We start from the raw sequence: 15572 nt of genomic DNA on the forward strand, positions 1-15572 counted from the left end.
TAAGTTAAATATATTCATTATAATATATTCATTTATAATATAATTCATCTGTTAAATATATCTGTCAAATATATTATAACATGCGAAGGTTTATTATCGATGTTTTAATAGCATCTGCATACATTAAATATATATCATCGATAAAAAAACTTTTTTTATTGATTTAATGATCTTAGATATTGATTTAAAAATTACAATCAATGAATTCTTTCATTAGTCTCCAGTGAGACTGCCGAATCTACCGCTAGTGAAAGTTCAGAAGGATCGACAACGATCGAATCCAGTGATATGACGACTGGATCCAGCGATATCACGACCGAATCGATTGGATCCAGCGATATCACGACCGAATCGACTGGATCCAGCGACATCACGACCGATCTTACTACCGGTTCAGCGGAAACCACAATTTCATCCATTACCGAATCGACAGAATCTACTGAAACGAAAATAACAGACACCACTGATACGGCGACGACCGATTCGACGGAGACGCAAACTACTGATTCAACAGAATCTACAGACACGACCGAATCCACGGAATCTCCACCAACTACATCCTCTTCAGAAACGGAAACCACAGTTACGGAAAAAACAGAAACAACCGGAAGCGACGAGACCACTGAATCCAGCATTACATCCGGTAAGCATTAAATTGTAACAATTTTGATTTAATATCTTAGAGCTATAAATGTATTATAATTTTGCGCTTTGTTATTATTGTTGTTATTCAAATCTGAATTTTAGATTTTAAATATAACTTAAATATAATTAAATTTTTATTAAATATAATTTAAATATAATTAAATTTTTTTAGCTGCGTTTATATTATATTACATATAAATGCACGAACGCTTATATTTGTTAATATAAAATTAGCGTAAAATTAAATGACTTTAACTATCATAACGAGGCAAAAGTGCAAGTGCAAATGTAATAATATCCCACAGAGGCAGCGACTGAGACGTCAACAATGGTCTCTGAGCTGACGACCGAGTTAAAGGTGCAAGGCGAGTACGATTTTGGTTCAGAGGAACAAAGTACCGATGCCGTAACAACCGAATCGAGTAGCACTGAAGGAACCTATCTCACTACAACAACTAGCAGTACGGAAGAAAGTACTGTTTCCGGGACGACCTCGTCTGACGAGACTGCAACTACCGGCAGCGAGACAATCGAGACAACCGAATCGGGACAAACCACGGAATCAGGCGAGACAACTGAGGCCAGTGTCAGCACAACGGAATTAACTGGGACAACGGAATTAAGCGAGACAACGGAATCCGGAGCGACGACCGAATCTAGCGAAGTTACGATCAGTACGTTAAGCGCGACTACCGAGTCAGGTGCGACTACGGAGTCCGAAATTACGGAAACCACCGAATCAGGTGCAACGACGGAATCGGGAGAGACAACTTTATCGGGCGAAACGACCGAATCATTGGCTACGACGTTGTCGACTCTCGAAGAGACAACGGTGTCTGGTGAAACCACCGCGACGGAAGTTACGTCCTCCACGATCAGCGGAGAAACCGATCTTACCGAGAAGACTCATGGTAAACAAACGATTTGAAATGATCAAACGAATCCATCAAGTTTCACTCTATTAACAACCAATTTAATTTTCAGTCACGGAGATATGGACAACCGGCTTCCCAGAAACAACTGCACACAAGAGGCAATGCAAACCGAGAAAGAGCTGTAAAAAGACGCCGTTTGGATGTTGCTACGACGGTTTCACCGTTGCTAGTGGACCGTTCGGTCAAGGTTGCCCGACACCGCAGACGTGCAATGATACGCGATTCGGTTGCTGCCCTGATGGCGTGTCGCCAGCCACTGGTCCAAAGAATGCGGGTTGTCCCGATTCTCGTTGTAACGAATCTCTCTTCGGTTGCTGCCCGGATGGCGTTACCATGGCGCAAGGCAACGATTATGAAGGATGCAAGAAACCATGTGCAGAAACAGAGTTAGTTTCCGTACTTCACGTGAATTCTTCAAGTAACAAGAACGCATTTCTGTTAAATTTTAACTTTCATAATTTAACAATAATATTTATACAAAATCTTATCAGCTACTCTAAACACGCGTGAATTCCATAAATCTCTTGTGAATTTATAGATTCGGATGTTGTCCGGATAACGAGACTGCAGCTGATGGAAAGGACTATCTGGGATGTTGTAACTCTACCGAGTTCGGTTGCTGTCCGGATAATATCAAAGCTGCTTCTGGTCCTGATGGCGAAGGTATTTGTCTTGTCTTGTTAGACTAGATTTATATATATTCATTATATACATTTTCGAATGGTTTAATTTAACATGTGTTGTGACTAGATTGCGAGGAGGAAACCACTTCCGAAACACCCCAAACGGAGATGTACGAGACAACAACGCAACCTATCTCGCGCGAAGATTGTGCAAATAGCACCTACGGCTGCTGTCCTGATGGCATTACCATTGCCAATGGCACGAACTTTGCGGGATGCGGCGTCATTAATACTGAAAATTGCAGCGCGTCCTATTTCGGATGCTGTCCTGACGGAGTTTCCGCAGGTATGAGATTTCATCGCGCAATAAATGATACGTTAAATTTTTCTTGAGAGATATCATTTCTCAAAACAGTTATTTATTCGTAAAATGGGCTATTCGAGAAAAGACACTTGTAATTTTTGATTCTTAATATTTGAAAAATATTAACTTTATATTATGAAATAATATAAAATACTTTATTACAAAATGAATGAAATTACGAAATAATATTTTGAAATATTATAATTGTAAAATAAAGTGTTATATATTTTCTTTATAATATTCTTTCCTATAAATAATTTATTATTAATCTCATTAAACTTATCATTAATTGAACAAATCGATAATCGGAGAAAATGAGGACAGATAGACGAGCAATTCTGAACACATTAGATGCATGTGTTTCACTTTCACGTTCGCGATTCCCAGCTCTCGGGCCGGATAACTATGGCTGTCGGATGCCTTGCCACGATAGCGCTTACGGATGCTGCGAGGATGGGGTAACATCGGCGCACGGACCAAACAACGAGGGATGCTGCTTATCGACCCCGTACAAATGCTGTCCGGATAACATTCTGCCGGCACGTGGACCAAACTTCTACGGCTGCGGCTGCCAATACACGAGATTCGGCTGTTGTCCGGATAATTCGACGGCGGCGCGTGGACCGAGCAACGAGGGCTGCGGCTGTCAATACACGCCTCACGGTTGCTGCCCGAATCGGTTCACCCCTGCCAGCGGACCGAATTTCGAGGGATGCCCGTGTTACACTTATCAGTTCGGATGCTGTTCCGATGGCATTACTATCGCCAGGGGTTCCCATGGCCAAGGTAACTACTTACGATTGATCTACTTTATCAAAAGAATAAGAGATTTAATATAAATTGAGGAAAATTTTATAGTTCAACTTGCTAGCTAATTGTTGAAAAATCTCTATAAAATTTTACAATCGCTATGCAAATAAATATACGCAATGTGTTTGGCGATGTTCACAGGCTGCGGATGCGAGAATACGAAATACAAGTGCTGCTCGGACGGTCGGACTCCGGCGACGGGCCCGAACTTTGCCGGGTGTACCTGTGACGCTTCGCAATACGGATGCTGTCCGGATGGAGTCGAGGAAGCTCAAGGAGAGAACTTCGAAGGTTGTCTCACGGTACCATCGATGCCCGGTGCTGCGTGCGGTCTGAAGAAGGACAGAGGCTCCTGCCGAGATTTCACGGTCAAGTGGTTCTACGACACCGATTACGGTGGTTGCTCGAGATTCTGGTACGGAGGCTGCGAGGGTAACGAGAATCGATTCAAAACGCAGGAAGAGTGCAAAGAGGTTTGCGTTCAACCGAAAGGAAAAGGTAGCTATTCAAAGACGATTCTTTATAGCGATAATAAATTACATGTATATTATTTTCTTGCGATATAAAAATAGAATTATTGTATTTTCTTTTTTTATAAATTGATATAAAACGAATCAATTATATCGAAATATTCCGAAATGTCGAAATAACGAACTTTTCACTTATTTTGCAGCTGCTTGTTTCTTACCGAAGATCGCTGGTCCTTGCGAAGGTTATCATCCGACGTGGTATTACGATGCCGGCAGGAAACAATGCGGTCAATTCATTTACGGTGGTTGCCTCGGTAATGCTAATAAGTTCAAAACTAGGGAGGAATGCGAAGAACTTTGCGTTACGCCGGACGATGTTGGTAAGCAGCTGTATCCATAACACGATAAAAGTTGTCCATATTTTTAAATTATTTTGCCTATAAATATGTATTTAAAATTTTTCTCGACTCTATATGCATTTTAAGATTTGCAAAAGTTAATTAATTAAGTTTGTCGTTTATGTTTCATAAAGATGCTTGCGATCAACCGAAAGAAACAGGTCCTTGCGCAGGCAACTTTACAAAATGGTACTACAATCAAGAATCGCAGACTTGCGAACAATTCATATATGGTGGTTGCAAAGCAAACAACAATAATTTCCCGACAGAAATCGCGTGTCATCAGCAATGTTTAACGCCAGGTCGAAGGAAAGGTATGTTTCGTTTCATTTCTTTTTCCGTACGTTAAAATTTAATTTTGTGTATATGTAAGTTATTAATTTATCTGTAATTTATTTATTTATTTATTTATCTGCATGACATTGTTGTAAAGTGTGATTTAAAGTGGATTGCTCGATCGGTTCTCGTTATTATAAATCTTTGTTAACCGCAAAATTATGCAATAATTTCTCTGAAAAATTAATTACAAGTTTGGGGATAAATCGAATTCGATAACAGTATTTATGCGAAATACTATTAGTAATATTTATTTTTTGAATACTTCTGATAAAGATAATTAATCATAATAAATTCCATCTAACAATATTCAGATATAATCAATAGTATATATTTAATTGATAACGTAATGCATTCTGAAACATTTATTTTTTTATATATCTAAATATTAAATATAAATTTATTAAAATTAAAGAATTAGTAATATTTTATGGGACAAAAAATTTTTGAGAAGAGAGATTTAATGAGAGATTTAATGACACATCTAGAATTTTTAATAATATATTTACAGTCTTGATTAAATTAAGTTCATCTGGTTACTCTACGCATAAATGACAGCATAGTTTTATTGAGAATGATTGGCACCAAGCGTGTTCAAGTAATTCGGAACTCCTTTGCCACCGATATTAGTTCTAAACGTCAGTTACGAGGATCGAGTCGACCGCACAGTGATGGACGAACTTTTGCAGTAAAACTGTCTGACGTGTGCGCCTTGAAGAGAGACCCCGGACCCTGTCCGGGCTCGGCATTGCGCTGGTATTACGATGCCGAGCGCGGTACTTGTAGCCAATTTGTTTACGGCGGTTGTAAAGGCAACGCCAATAAATTCCGTACTCTTGCTGCCTGCCAGCAGCGTTGCCCTTCAGAAGGTACTGACAATAATAAGGAGAGAGCTTAAAGTTGCTTCGTGATAACATTCACACGCAGAACAGAGAGGACTCGGCACCGTTTGACTCGATTTCGAGAAAGCGCCCTCGTTTTTTTTTATAGCACACCATAGCACTTAGGTGACGGTGATCAAAGAAGGCACATCCACGATGCAATACTGGAGCAGTTTCAGCACCAATGATCACGATTCACAATCGTGCTTTAGCTTCCACACAATATTAACTATTATGTTAAACGCATTTTCCCTCTCATATAATCCTGTCGCACAATTTTTTAAAAATCTTTGGAACTGAAAAATTTGAGAAATATAATCAGTACGGCGAGTCTTTAATTTTTTTGCAATATGTCTCATATTTATTTGCAAAAGTTTTATTTTGTGTAATCTTCTGAATTAGATTTAAGTCTGTTAGAAATTTAATAATATAATATATTACATTCTACGCAATTTAACTTATATAATCATTTTTACACAAAACAATTCAAAATTCAGAGATTCTATTATGGTTATTACTAAACATTATAACACATCTATGGGCTCATTTAAACATTATAGTTCTTTATTTTATAACTCAAGTAACTCTATAATATACATGCTGGTGATGGAATGTGAAAACTGTCAAATATTTTTATAAATGGTTTTATTTTGAGCGAATGCGTATTTTCAGCTGCTATTACATGCTCTATGGTTGATGACTAATAGTAGAAGTTTCAAATTCTATTAGCGACATATATAACTATAATGAAGTAGCTAGGACAGATTTGATTAACGTTTGCTCTAACTTTGCATGACATAATAATTAATGCGATTAATAGATCTTTGCACGTTGCCGCGGACGGAGGGTACATGCACGGAGAAACAATCTCGATGGTACTTTGATCAATCGGAGAATCGTTGCATGCCATTCTATTACACCGGCTGTGGTGGCAATAAAAATAACTTTGAATCTAGAGACGTATGCGAGACTGATTGTCCGCCCAAGATCGGTAAGATTTTCCTCTTGCGTCTTTCCTATAACGTCTTTCTCTACTTTAAATTCTCTTAGTCTTGAAAGCGCTATTTTTCTTCGAGAATTTTTTTATTATTTTCTATCCCTAACACAAATTGTTTTTTCTATGAAACTGCACGATGCATGAGAAACTGTAGTTGAAAAACTTTACATCTAGTTATGCACATTTTAATAGCATATCACATACATTTATACAATTACACGATATTTTTTCAATATAAAAGACAATTTTATAAATATTTGAGCTAATCTTTCAAATTGATTCTACGATAATAATTTATCAGAATTCCTTATAAAATTATTACTGTATTAATTTGTTATTTCGAGGCATAAAAAAACAGACTGAAAAGTTTCTCTTCAATCTTATCGTTATATCTTTTACTTTTATAATCGCAATTGATTGACAAAGCTTATTTAAAAAAAAAGTAGCGTATCGACAAATACAATTTCTAAATTCACGAACGCAGAACAAGACATTTGTCTCCTGCCTGCTCTCCTGGGTGAATGTCACAATTACACTCAACGATGGTACTACGACTCCTACGAGCAGCACTGCCGACAATTCTATTACGGAGGCTGCGGCGGGAATGAGAATAACTTCGTGAGCGAGCAGGATTGCGTCAATAGGTGCGAGACGGCCGTCACTACGCCAATCCCGCCGGAGCAAATCGAGTTTCAAACAGGTAACGTTTCCGACGATCTCGGAAATACAGCCGCGCTGTAAGGTATACTGCTACTGTGCTGATATAAACGAAATGTCGCAGAATTCTGTTTCTTGCACGACGAACACGGCCCATGCTCCGAGAATCAGGTCAAGTGGTTCTACGACAGTCGTGACGGCGTCTGCAAACAATTCCGGTACGGTGGCTGTCAGAGCAACCGGAACAACTTCAACACTCGCGAGGAATGCGAGTATCGCTGCGCAGAGCTTCAAGGTACAGAGATTTAGAAAACAGTGAATGAAATTGTAGTTATAATCTCGACAATATCTATTCGAGTATATACAAAATATATTAATTCTTATTATTTTATTTTTTATTTATTTTATGCGACAGAAATAGTCAAACTCGGAATCTTTTGTGGAATAATCTAAAAAAAATATCGGGAAAATTTCAGATCCTTGCACGCTGCCGAAAGTGGTCGGTCCCTGCAACGGCTTCGTGAAGCAATTCTACTACGACCAACGTAGCGATTCTTGCTACGAGTTCGAATACAGCGGTTGTCAAGGCAATAAGAATCGCTTCCAGGATAGGGAATCCTGCGAGAGGCAGTGCAGGCGACAGCCGCCAGTTACGTTACCGGAAGTTACTCAAGTCACGACAGTATCGCCGATCGAAGAACCAAAGAGCCCGATCTGCTTGGCACCGGTCGATTCTGGCGATTGCGACGACTCTGTCACCGGAGTACACGAGACCATCACCGCGTATTATTACGATGCGCAACATCAAATGTGTCAGGCGTTCATTTACAGCGGCTGCGGTGGTAATGCTAACAAATTCCAGACCGAGGAACAGTGCGAGCGACTCTGCGGCAAGTTCCACGGACAAGGTAAAAAAATATTTGGGCAAAAAGTTACATATAAGAATATCTTTTTGTAATTTGTAAAAAATTACATAATTTATAATTAGACTATACTTCATTAATCTTCTTGATGTGCATAATGGAATTTTTCTTTTAATTATAAACATTAAAATTAGTAATATATAAATTATTCAAATATAATCTAATTTTAAAGATTCTAAGCAGAATATTTGCACAGCACACGTAATTATCTTTTTTTTTAATTTTTAAACAAACTAAAAAATGATTGTTTAGATTAGTATATAATTAGAATTGAATTATAATTGTCTCAGACATGTGCAATCTCCCCATGGATTCTGGCCCGTGCAGAGGCGCTTTCCGCAAATATTACTACGAACCGGGTTTACGTGCCTGCCGTGAATTCAATTACGGCGGATGCGATGGCAACGCGAATAGATTCAGCACTATCTCCGAATGCGAGTCTATCTGCATACATCACGAGGAGCCTGTACCTCCCGGGAACGACACTAGCGTTTCGAATTTGTGTACGTACAATTAGTTTATTATTTATTTCTATCGTCTTGAACAATGATCTTTCTTTGAATTATTAATTTATAAAAATCGTGCTACTTTTGTCTATCGCGATCGCCTCTAACGAGGTCAGGTAAACTTGGAATGACAATATTCGTAATAATGATACAGCGATCTGTAAAGAACCGGTCGATAGCGGATCTTGCACGTCTGGTTCTGCCAAGCGATTCTACTTCGACGAGGAACGCCAAACATGTTTGGCATTCATTTATACCGGATGCGGCGGCAATCGAAACAGATTCAAGACTTTTGAATCATGCATTAATAGTTGTCTTAGGAGTAAGTCCAGGATATGACATTGTTAACAAGTTTCTCTTATTTTTCTCGTGTTTTTTTACATAAACTTCATCTTTCAGCTTTGTACAGCAGTATGCAACAATCATTTCTTTTGTATATACAACTTCCATTTTTATATACTTTTATATTATATACTTTTATATATTGTTACGTCTAGATTCATAAAAGGATGTTAGAGAAAGAACGCTTGTTTACCTTGAAACGCACGTTTTATGGCAAGTATCTTGGAAGGGCTTAAAACAGGTCAACGACCGCGAGTTGTTATTCTGTTCGCTCGGCAGCAATAATTCCTAATAATTCCCAATAATTCTGAATAATTCCTAATAATTCCCAAATATTTCCTAATAATTTTTTAATATTTTTTATGTGGTTGATACTCGATGATTATAAAAGCAAAGAAATATACGAAATATTCTCTGTACAAGTATATAAATTTTAAACGTTGCTTAAATTTCTTCGCTTGATATAAACACTAACGTGCCTTATCATACATTAATTCTGCGCAGCAATATATATATGCTAACAGCTTTTTTTCTTTTATTATATTAGAATTATTCTTCCTTAAAAGAATAAAATTTTTTAATTTCCCGCAACGCACATAATTACAGCAAGTAACGAAATAGACGTGGACTCCAAGGACACGAAAGATCGCTGTGCGGAAGCCAAGGAAGAATGTAATATCGTCCGTTGTCCTTATGGCAAGGAACAATACGTGGATTCGCAAGATTGCGAACGCTGCCGTTGCGTCGATCCTTGCAGGACGAAGATCTGTCCTGAGGGTACTCGATGTGCCATTACGCTAGTCGCTACGCAAGACGGTACAGAGTACAAGGGCGTTTGTCAATCGAGTGAGTATATCATTAACAACGTAAAATATATTTAATATTTGCATTCAGCAACTTCAATTTTAATTTAATATTTTCTCAAATTAATTTTACATCTAAAAAAATTTTCTCGCACTAAAATAGTTTCTTGAAAATTATATTTTTTTCGGGAAAAAAGGATAAATAAGTTTGGTATTAAACCATCATCTCTCTTCTTTCTATGATCTTGTGCAATAACGGAATCGTTTTATTTTTGCAGTCGTTAAACCCGGCCGTTGTCCAAAAGTATCCAATAGTACTCGGTGCGAGCAAGAATGCGTGACAGACGCGGATTGTCCTGGAGAGTGGAAGTGCTGCGACAGTGGCTGCGGTACATCCTGCTTGGAACCGGCGCCGGAAGAGCCGCTGACAACGACGTCACCCACCGTCACTCCACCGCAATACGGCGGTGAACCCGCAATGATTCAACAGCCCGATGAACCTCGTGTCAGCGCACAGGAGGGCGGTTACATCACGTTAAAGTGTGTCGCACTAGGAACTCCTAGACCGATTATCACGTGGAGGAAGGACACCACACTGGTAATTCATCTTATAATTTAATCGATATTTTATATTCCAAAAAAAAACGTGACAAATACGTAATTGTAATCGAGCAATTGTATTTCCAATTATTTAACTTTAAAATATCATAAGTATATAATTCCTTAGATTGGACCTTCCGAGACAAGACGGCGCATATTGCTCGACGGATCTCTTCAGATCATTAATTTATACACTTACGACAGAGGAACTTATGTATGTACTGCTGATAATGGCTTAGGACCACCGGTAAGAGCGGAGTATCAATTAGAAATTACAGGTACGTGGAGAATCGAGTTATCTTGCATGGAACGATTTACTGAATGTATAACTCTAGGTAGAATAGGATTAACAGGTAGATGGTGTAAGGTTGTAATAATTTTGCAATTAATGAATGTCTCTGATTGGTTGATGTGAAATGAATCGAACATAATATAAATCTTTTTTTCCACTTTTAATATTAATCTTAAAAAATAAACATACATTATGGATTTTACTTTATGAAACGCATTATAAGACTGCTGCGAAAAAATTTAGAAATATCTTTTAATACTCCGATAAAAAAGAATTAATTAACTTTTCCGGGGATGTGATACAATTAACACTTTTCTCTAAGCATCGCGCATGCTCCTCTTCTTGCACTCTTTAGAACCGAGCGAGCTCCCGGTCGCCATCATCGGAGAGCCCGACACTCGCATAACGGTGACGATGAACTCGCCGATAGCTCTGCATTGTTACGCGATGGGATGGCCGAGGCCATTTGTCACCTGGTGGCGCGGTGACCGCATGTTGCCTTTGTTTTCGGAGAATTACGAGCAGGATACTGACTATACCCTTCTAATACGCTCGGTAACCTTGAGCAACCTTGGTGTTTACACCTGTCAAGCATTCAATGGCATAGGTAGACCAGCCTCGTGGTCGGCGACCTTACAGGCAATTGGACCCGTATACAACGTTAAACCTGAGCACGAGGAGTACATCAAGTATCTCGTACAACCTCCGAAGAAACCCACTACCGAGAAACCGCAATATCCTTATAGACCCACCAGAACGCAATCCCCCGAATATCAGACTTATGCTCCTGTTTATCCCTCGAAACCACCTCATATTCCTGCTGTTATCCCTCTTGAAACTACCACCGTCGAACCCGGCGGCGCCAAGTTTAAAGGTGAGACCACACGATAATTGAATGGACATTTCTATCATAAATTGTACCCATCATTGTGTCGAGTATATTTGTTTTTTTTTCATAAAGGATTTTTTCAAAAATTGGCGAAGATTGTATCTGTTACAAGTTAAATCCCACGTTGCAATTTTATTTCTTGTTACTGATCACAATGATGATGCAATCGAATTCTTTTTGATTCTCTTTTCTCCTGCATGTATATTAATACTTTAATCATCTGCATCTTGTATTATCGCTTGGGGCTGTTATGATAACTCGCTTATTGGCTGTTTTAAGTATAAACTTAAATATAAGAGTTAAGAATTTAATTTGTTATTTATAGAAATAAGCGAAACCGATAGTAAGTATACGGAAATGTTTTTTACATTCTCTTGCTTTATAAATTTTTCATTTAAATCTATTTTTATATTTTTTATTTATAACAGAAGGAGAAAAGTTATCATATAAATATTAATAAATTCCACTTGCAGTGCCAGTCAGAGTTAATGCATCGGCAGGACAATCACAATTCCCCGAAAGCAGTGACATAAGCATCGCTTGTGCCGTGGACGGTTATCCAATCCCACGTGTCCTCTGGTATAAAAACGACGAACTCATTCAAACAGATAATCGAATCAAGATTTCTGGTAAGAATGTAATAATAATAGATTAAATAATAAGTATGTGATAAGAAATAATTATTTGATTTGTATCATTTGGACTATTTTTACATTTTTATATTTTTACTTTTATGACAATAAAAATAAATACAGATGCTTATTACAAATTTTTGTTTTTAGAACTCAATCGGCTTATCATCAGCGATGCAAAACAAGAAGACTCTGGCCGATATCGATGCGAAGCGACCAATGAATACTCTTCGGATTCCGATAGCGTTGATATACGCGTAGCTGGTGAGTGATAATTCTGATTTATATCAGTATTTTTTACGCGAATATAAATTCTTGAACGCGCACTTAATTAATCCATTTATCTCTTTCAGGCATCTTCATTCATCCTCATTGCCAGGACAACACGTTCTTCGCCAACTGCGAACTCATCGTGGAGGCCAAGTTTTGCACGCACAAGTATTACGCCAAGTTCTGCTGTCGATCGTGCACAGAGGCCGGCCAGTTGCCGGCGAGAGGACCCCATATCGACAACTCGAAAAGAAGAAGAAGGAGATCCGTTCTTCGAACGCTCGTCTAAGATACCAAATCGACTCTTCGGTATTTCCGACTCACACGTGATAGCACATATCGATCTTGGATCGTGGCCGGCGGGATACGCGACAGAGAAGGAAACGGAGAGAAGGGGGAATCATGCGCGCATCCACCTGCCCCTATCGGACGTGCCGAATAATCGACTTGTTAACTCACTGCCAAAGCCTTAGAGCGTTTATACATAGATATAATATATATATGCGATATCCATCTCTAAACGTATGCGACTTGTGCGATCTCTCGCCTCTCTATCCATGTATATACGATCTGATGCTGAATCCTAGTCCGACGGAGCCATATTAGGCGGATTAATTAACTTGTTCTTAAGAGACCGATGGAAATGTCGCGCATATCTCTCAGACGACATCCCGCAATAACTAAGGTAACCAATGTCGGCTGATTAAGCGCGTAGATCGTGTTGTCGAGTCTATGGGAAATATTACTTTTGATTGATGTTTCCTTTAAACATGTCTATGCATCATAATTGCAATCTTCGAAATTTTAATCGGGAAATAATTAGAAAATATTTACATTTTTCCTATGGTAACGTGATCGCGCAAACTCCTTTTGAAACTGGCTTGTCAAAGATTCGATAATTCCCGCCCGAAAACACGATCTGAAGAGTCTCGATCGATATGACGATATAGCATGGCCATTTTTTTCTCATGCATTATGGTGTCAGTCAATGACGGATGCACGAAGTAACGAAAAAGAATATACATGCGTGAAATAAAGTTCTCTCCATAGAATATTGTCTAAATCAAGCGGGATCTCTGTCCTCCTCTGTCATTGGATGCACTGTGCTGCGTGACTAAAAAACGGAATCTGTACCTACTTGTATTAAGCATATTACGCACGTTACGTTGTATAATATAAATAGTTTATTATTCTCAATATGCCATTTATATTCTATGATATTGTTATTACTTGTTTCTTATACTCGAATTATACATATATTGCCATAACGCGCGTCGCCGCCAGAATAAATTACGTCAATCTTTCTTCAGAAAAAGAGAAGAACGGATCGTAAACTTCACTTTTCGTCGATAATCGACAGTAATCTTTAACGGAATTAAAATAATGAACAAGTTCAATCTTGAAAATTTTACAAAAAAGAGAAACGCAATGTGTGCTTAAATACAAATGCACAAACACACAAGCATATAATTCTATTTGCGTGAACGGCACAACTTTGTGCTCGATGCATATGCAATATTCTTGAATTGTGCATCACGTTATATCTTTCGCTTATCGTAAAATGTATGTACAGTCGATTTTTCACTGTATCCAACAATCAGTTATACCTTTTACGCGCAAATCTATTGCATTTAATGTTTGTTCCTGACGAGGCATTTTATAATCGTAACTATTAATTATATATTACATTTTCTATTTCGCTAGACGCATCGTCATTCATAATATATCTGATAGATCGTAGAGATACCAGTCGACGATTAGAAGGATTAAGGGGAAATGAGAAGAGATAAGAGGTACCAAACCGCATTTATATCCACACTACACACATACACATACACTCATATCGTAAATGTAAGTCATAAGACGAAATCAACGTGTCGCGCGCCTAGGACAACTCTCTTGATTATTTCGTACTTGTACCGATTCAGTAAAACGCAGTGCCTTATTAGATGACCTTCGGAAGGATTGGAGAAAGAGTGCTGAATATACACAACGTCTCGTTAGTGTAAATAGTCATATATGTATTGTACTCGCATACTTATTTCCGAAATGCGCGACGCATGTATATCATCTCGTATATATCTAAATTATTAGATTATAGATTTAATTCGGAAAACTCGGGATTTCAACCGTGAGATATAAGAATAGATATTATCGACGAGAATATTAAGTACTCTTCTCCTCCACACTCCTCTAGACATTATCAAGAAACAAGTGTTAAAATCGTTATAGCGACAAGTACCATATGTAGAGTAGTGACTCTTAATTAATTGACGATCTAGTAAGTGTATAGGCAATCGACGTTGATTAGCTGTTTCCGCAGAGAGAATTCTGGAATTGATTGCGAATGAGAAATCGTCTTGGAACAAAATACGAGAACGCAATGGAAGATTGAAAATTGTTCTACAGACACGTATGTCGACTGTAAACGATTATTTATGTCGTGTGACTGAAGTATCACAGCCTTCGAATCGGGCCGTCGCCATTTTACGCATAGATATTCATATTCACCCTTAATTTACACCATCGCAGCGTCGTTAACTCAGACACATATCCCAGAACAGGACGGCAATTTCTTGTACAGTGACCACCGACGTCCGCAGATATCACTGTGGTACGATTCGCAGCACGTTACGATTGAAGCTGATTAATCGAGACCGCGAAGCTCGCACTTGAAACTTACCTCGCGTAAACGACATCGGCTATATCGATAATGATCTGCTGTCTTCCTTGTATTGAAGCGTGTCACAGTGCTTTCTTTTCTTCTACCTTGACTGATAAATCGACTATGTTTCATCACGATCGATACTACGGGTCTCGACACAAAGCTCTGACTTTCTTGTAGAAGAAACTTGCCAAAAAAGAGAAAGAGAAAGAGAGAGAGAGAAAGAATCACAATTCATATCCCTCATGCATAATATCGATAGAAGTATAGCTCGTCACGACTGTGCTACCATAAAGTCTTTAGCGGAGATGTAATTGTAACTATAAGTACCTTATATATAGGTATATATAACGATTAATAATATATATAATTTTAAAATATAAAAGTAGATATATATAAATATATGAGAATACCACACACCCACCATCACCACACTGTACGATTATTGTATGGACAATAATAATATATAAGGTCCTTAAATATATGATTACACAATCAGCATGATTATTATTTTACGGTGATAAAAAACCAAGC

The 15572-nt window shown here is 38.2% G+C and overlaps 1 protein-coding gene across 5 annotated transcripts in view; it reads left to right on the forward strand.

Moving 5' to 3' along the window:
- Positions 1-15536, forward strand: part of Ppn (proteoglycan-like sulfated glycoprotein papilin) — a 101902-nt gene extending 86366 nt beyond the window's left edge. For 2 of the 5 annotated variants that reach the window (XM_083109336.1, XM_083109335.1), the window contains exons 18-39: positions 218-643; positions 951-1556; positions 1630-1966; positions 2119-2243; positions 2331-2549; positions 2955-3353; positions 3519-3875; positions 4051-4227; positions 4380-4559; positions 6283-6453; positions 6944-7159; positions 7241-7411; positions 7593-8024; positions 8330-8542; positions 8700-8867; positions 9494-9733; positions 9969-10288; positions 10418-10568; positions 10938-11456; positions 11945-12100; positions 12254-12367; positions 12457-15536. In XM_083109336.1, coding sequence (XP_082965462.1) covers positions 218-643; positions 951-1556; positions 1630-1966; positions 2119-2243; positions 2331-2549; positions 2955-3353; positions 3519-3875; positions 4051-4227; positions 4380-4559; positions 6283-6453; positions 6944-7159; positions 7241-7411; positions 7593-8024; positions 8330-8542; positions 8700-8867; positions 9494-9733; positions 9969-10288; positions 10418-10568; positions 10938-11456; positions 11945-12100; positions 12254-12367; positions 12457-12662 — 5903 coding nt within the window. In that variant the 3' untranslated portion in view covers positions 12663-15536. The remainder of the gene's footprint in view (positions 1-217; positions 644-950; positions 1557-1629; positions 1967-2118; positions 2244-2330; positions 2550-2954; positions 3354-3518; positions 3876-4050; positions 4228-4379; positions 4560-6282; positions 6454-6943; positions 7160-7240; positions 7412-7592; positions 8025-8329; positions 8543-8699; positions 8868-9493; positions 9734-9968; positions 10289-10417; positions 10569-10937; positions 11457-11944; positions 12101-12253; positions 12368-12456) is intronic. The other 3 variants (XM_083109339.1, XM_083109337.1, XM_083109338.1) reach the window with 3 other exon arrangements.
- Positions 15537-15572: the final 36 nt, after the last annotated feature.

Source organism: Camponotus vicinus, unplaced genomic scaffold (genome assembly GCF_025532165.1).
Source record: "Camponotus vicinus isolate PSW18456_S1 unplaced genomic scaffold, iyCamVici1.0 SCAF_9, whole genome shotgun sequence".
Classification (NCBI taxonomy): domain Eukaryota; kingdom Metazoa; phylum Arthropoda; class Insecta; order Hymenoptera; family Formicidae; genus Camponotus; species Camponotus vicinus.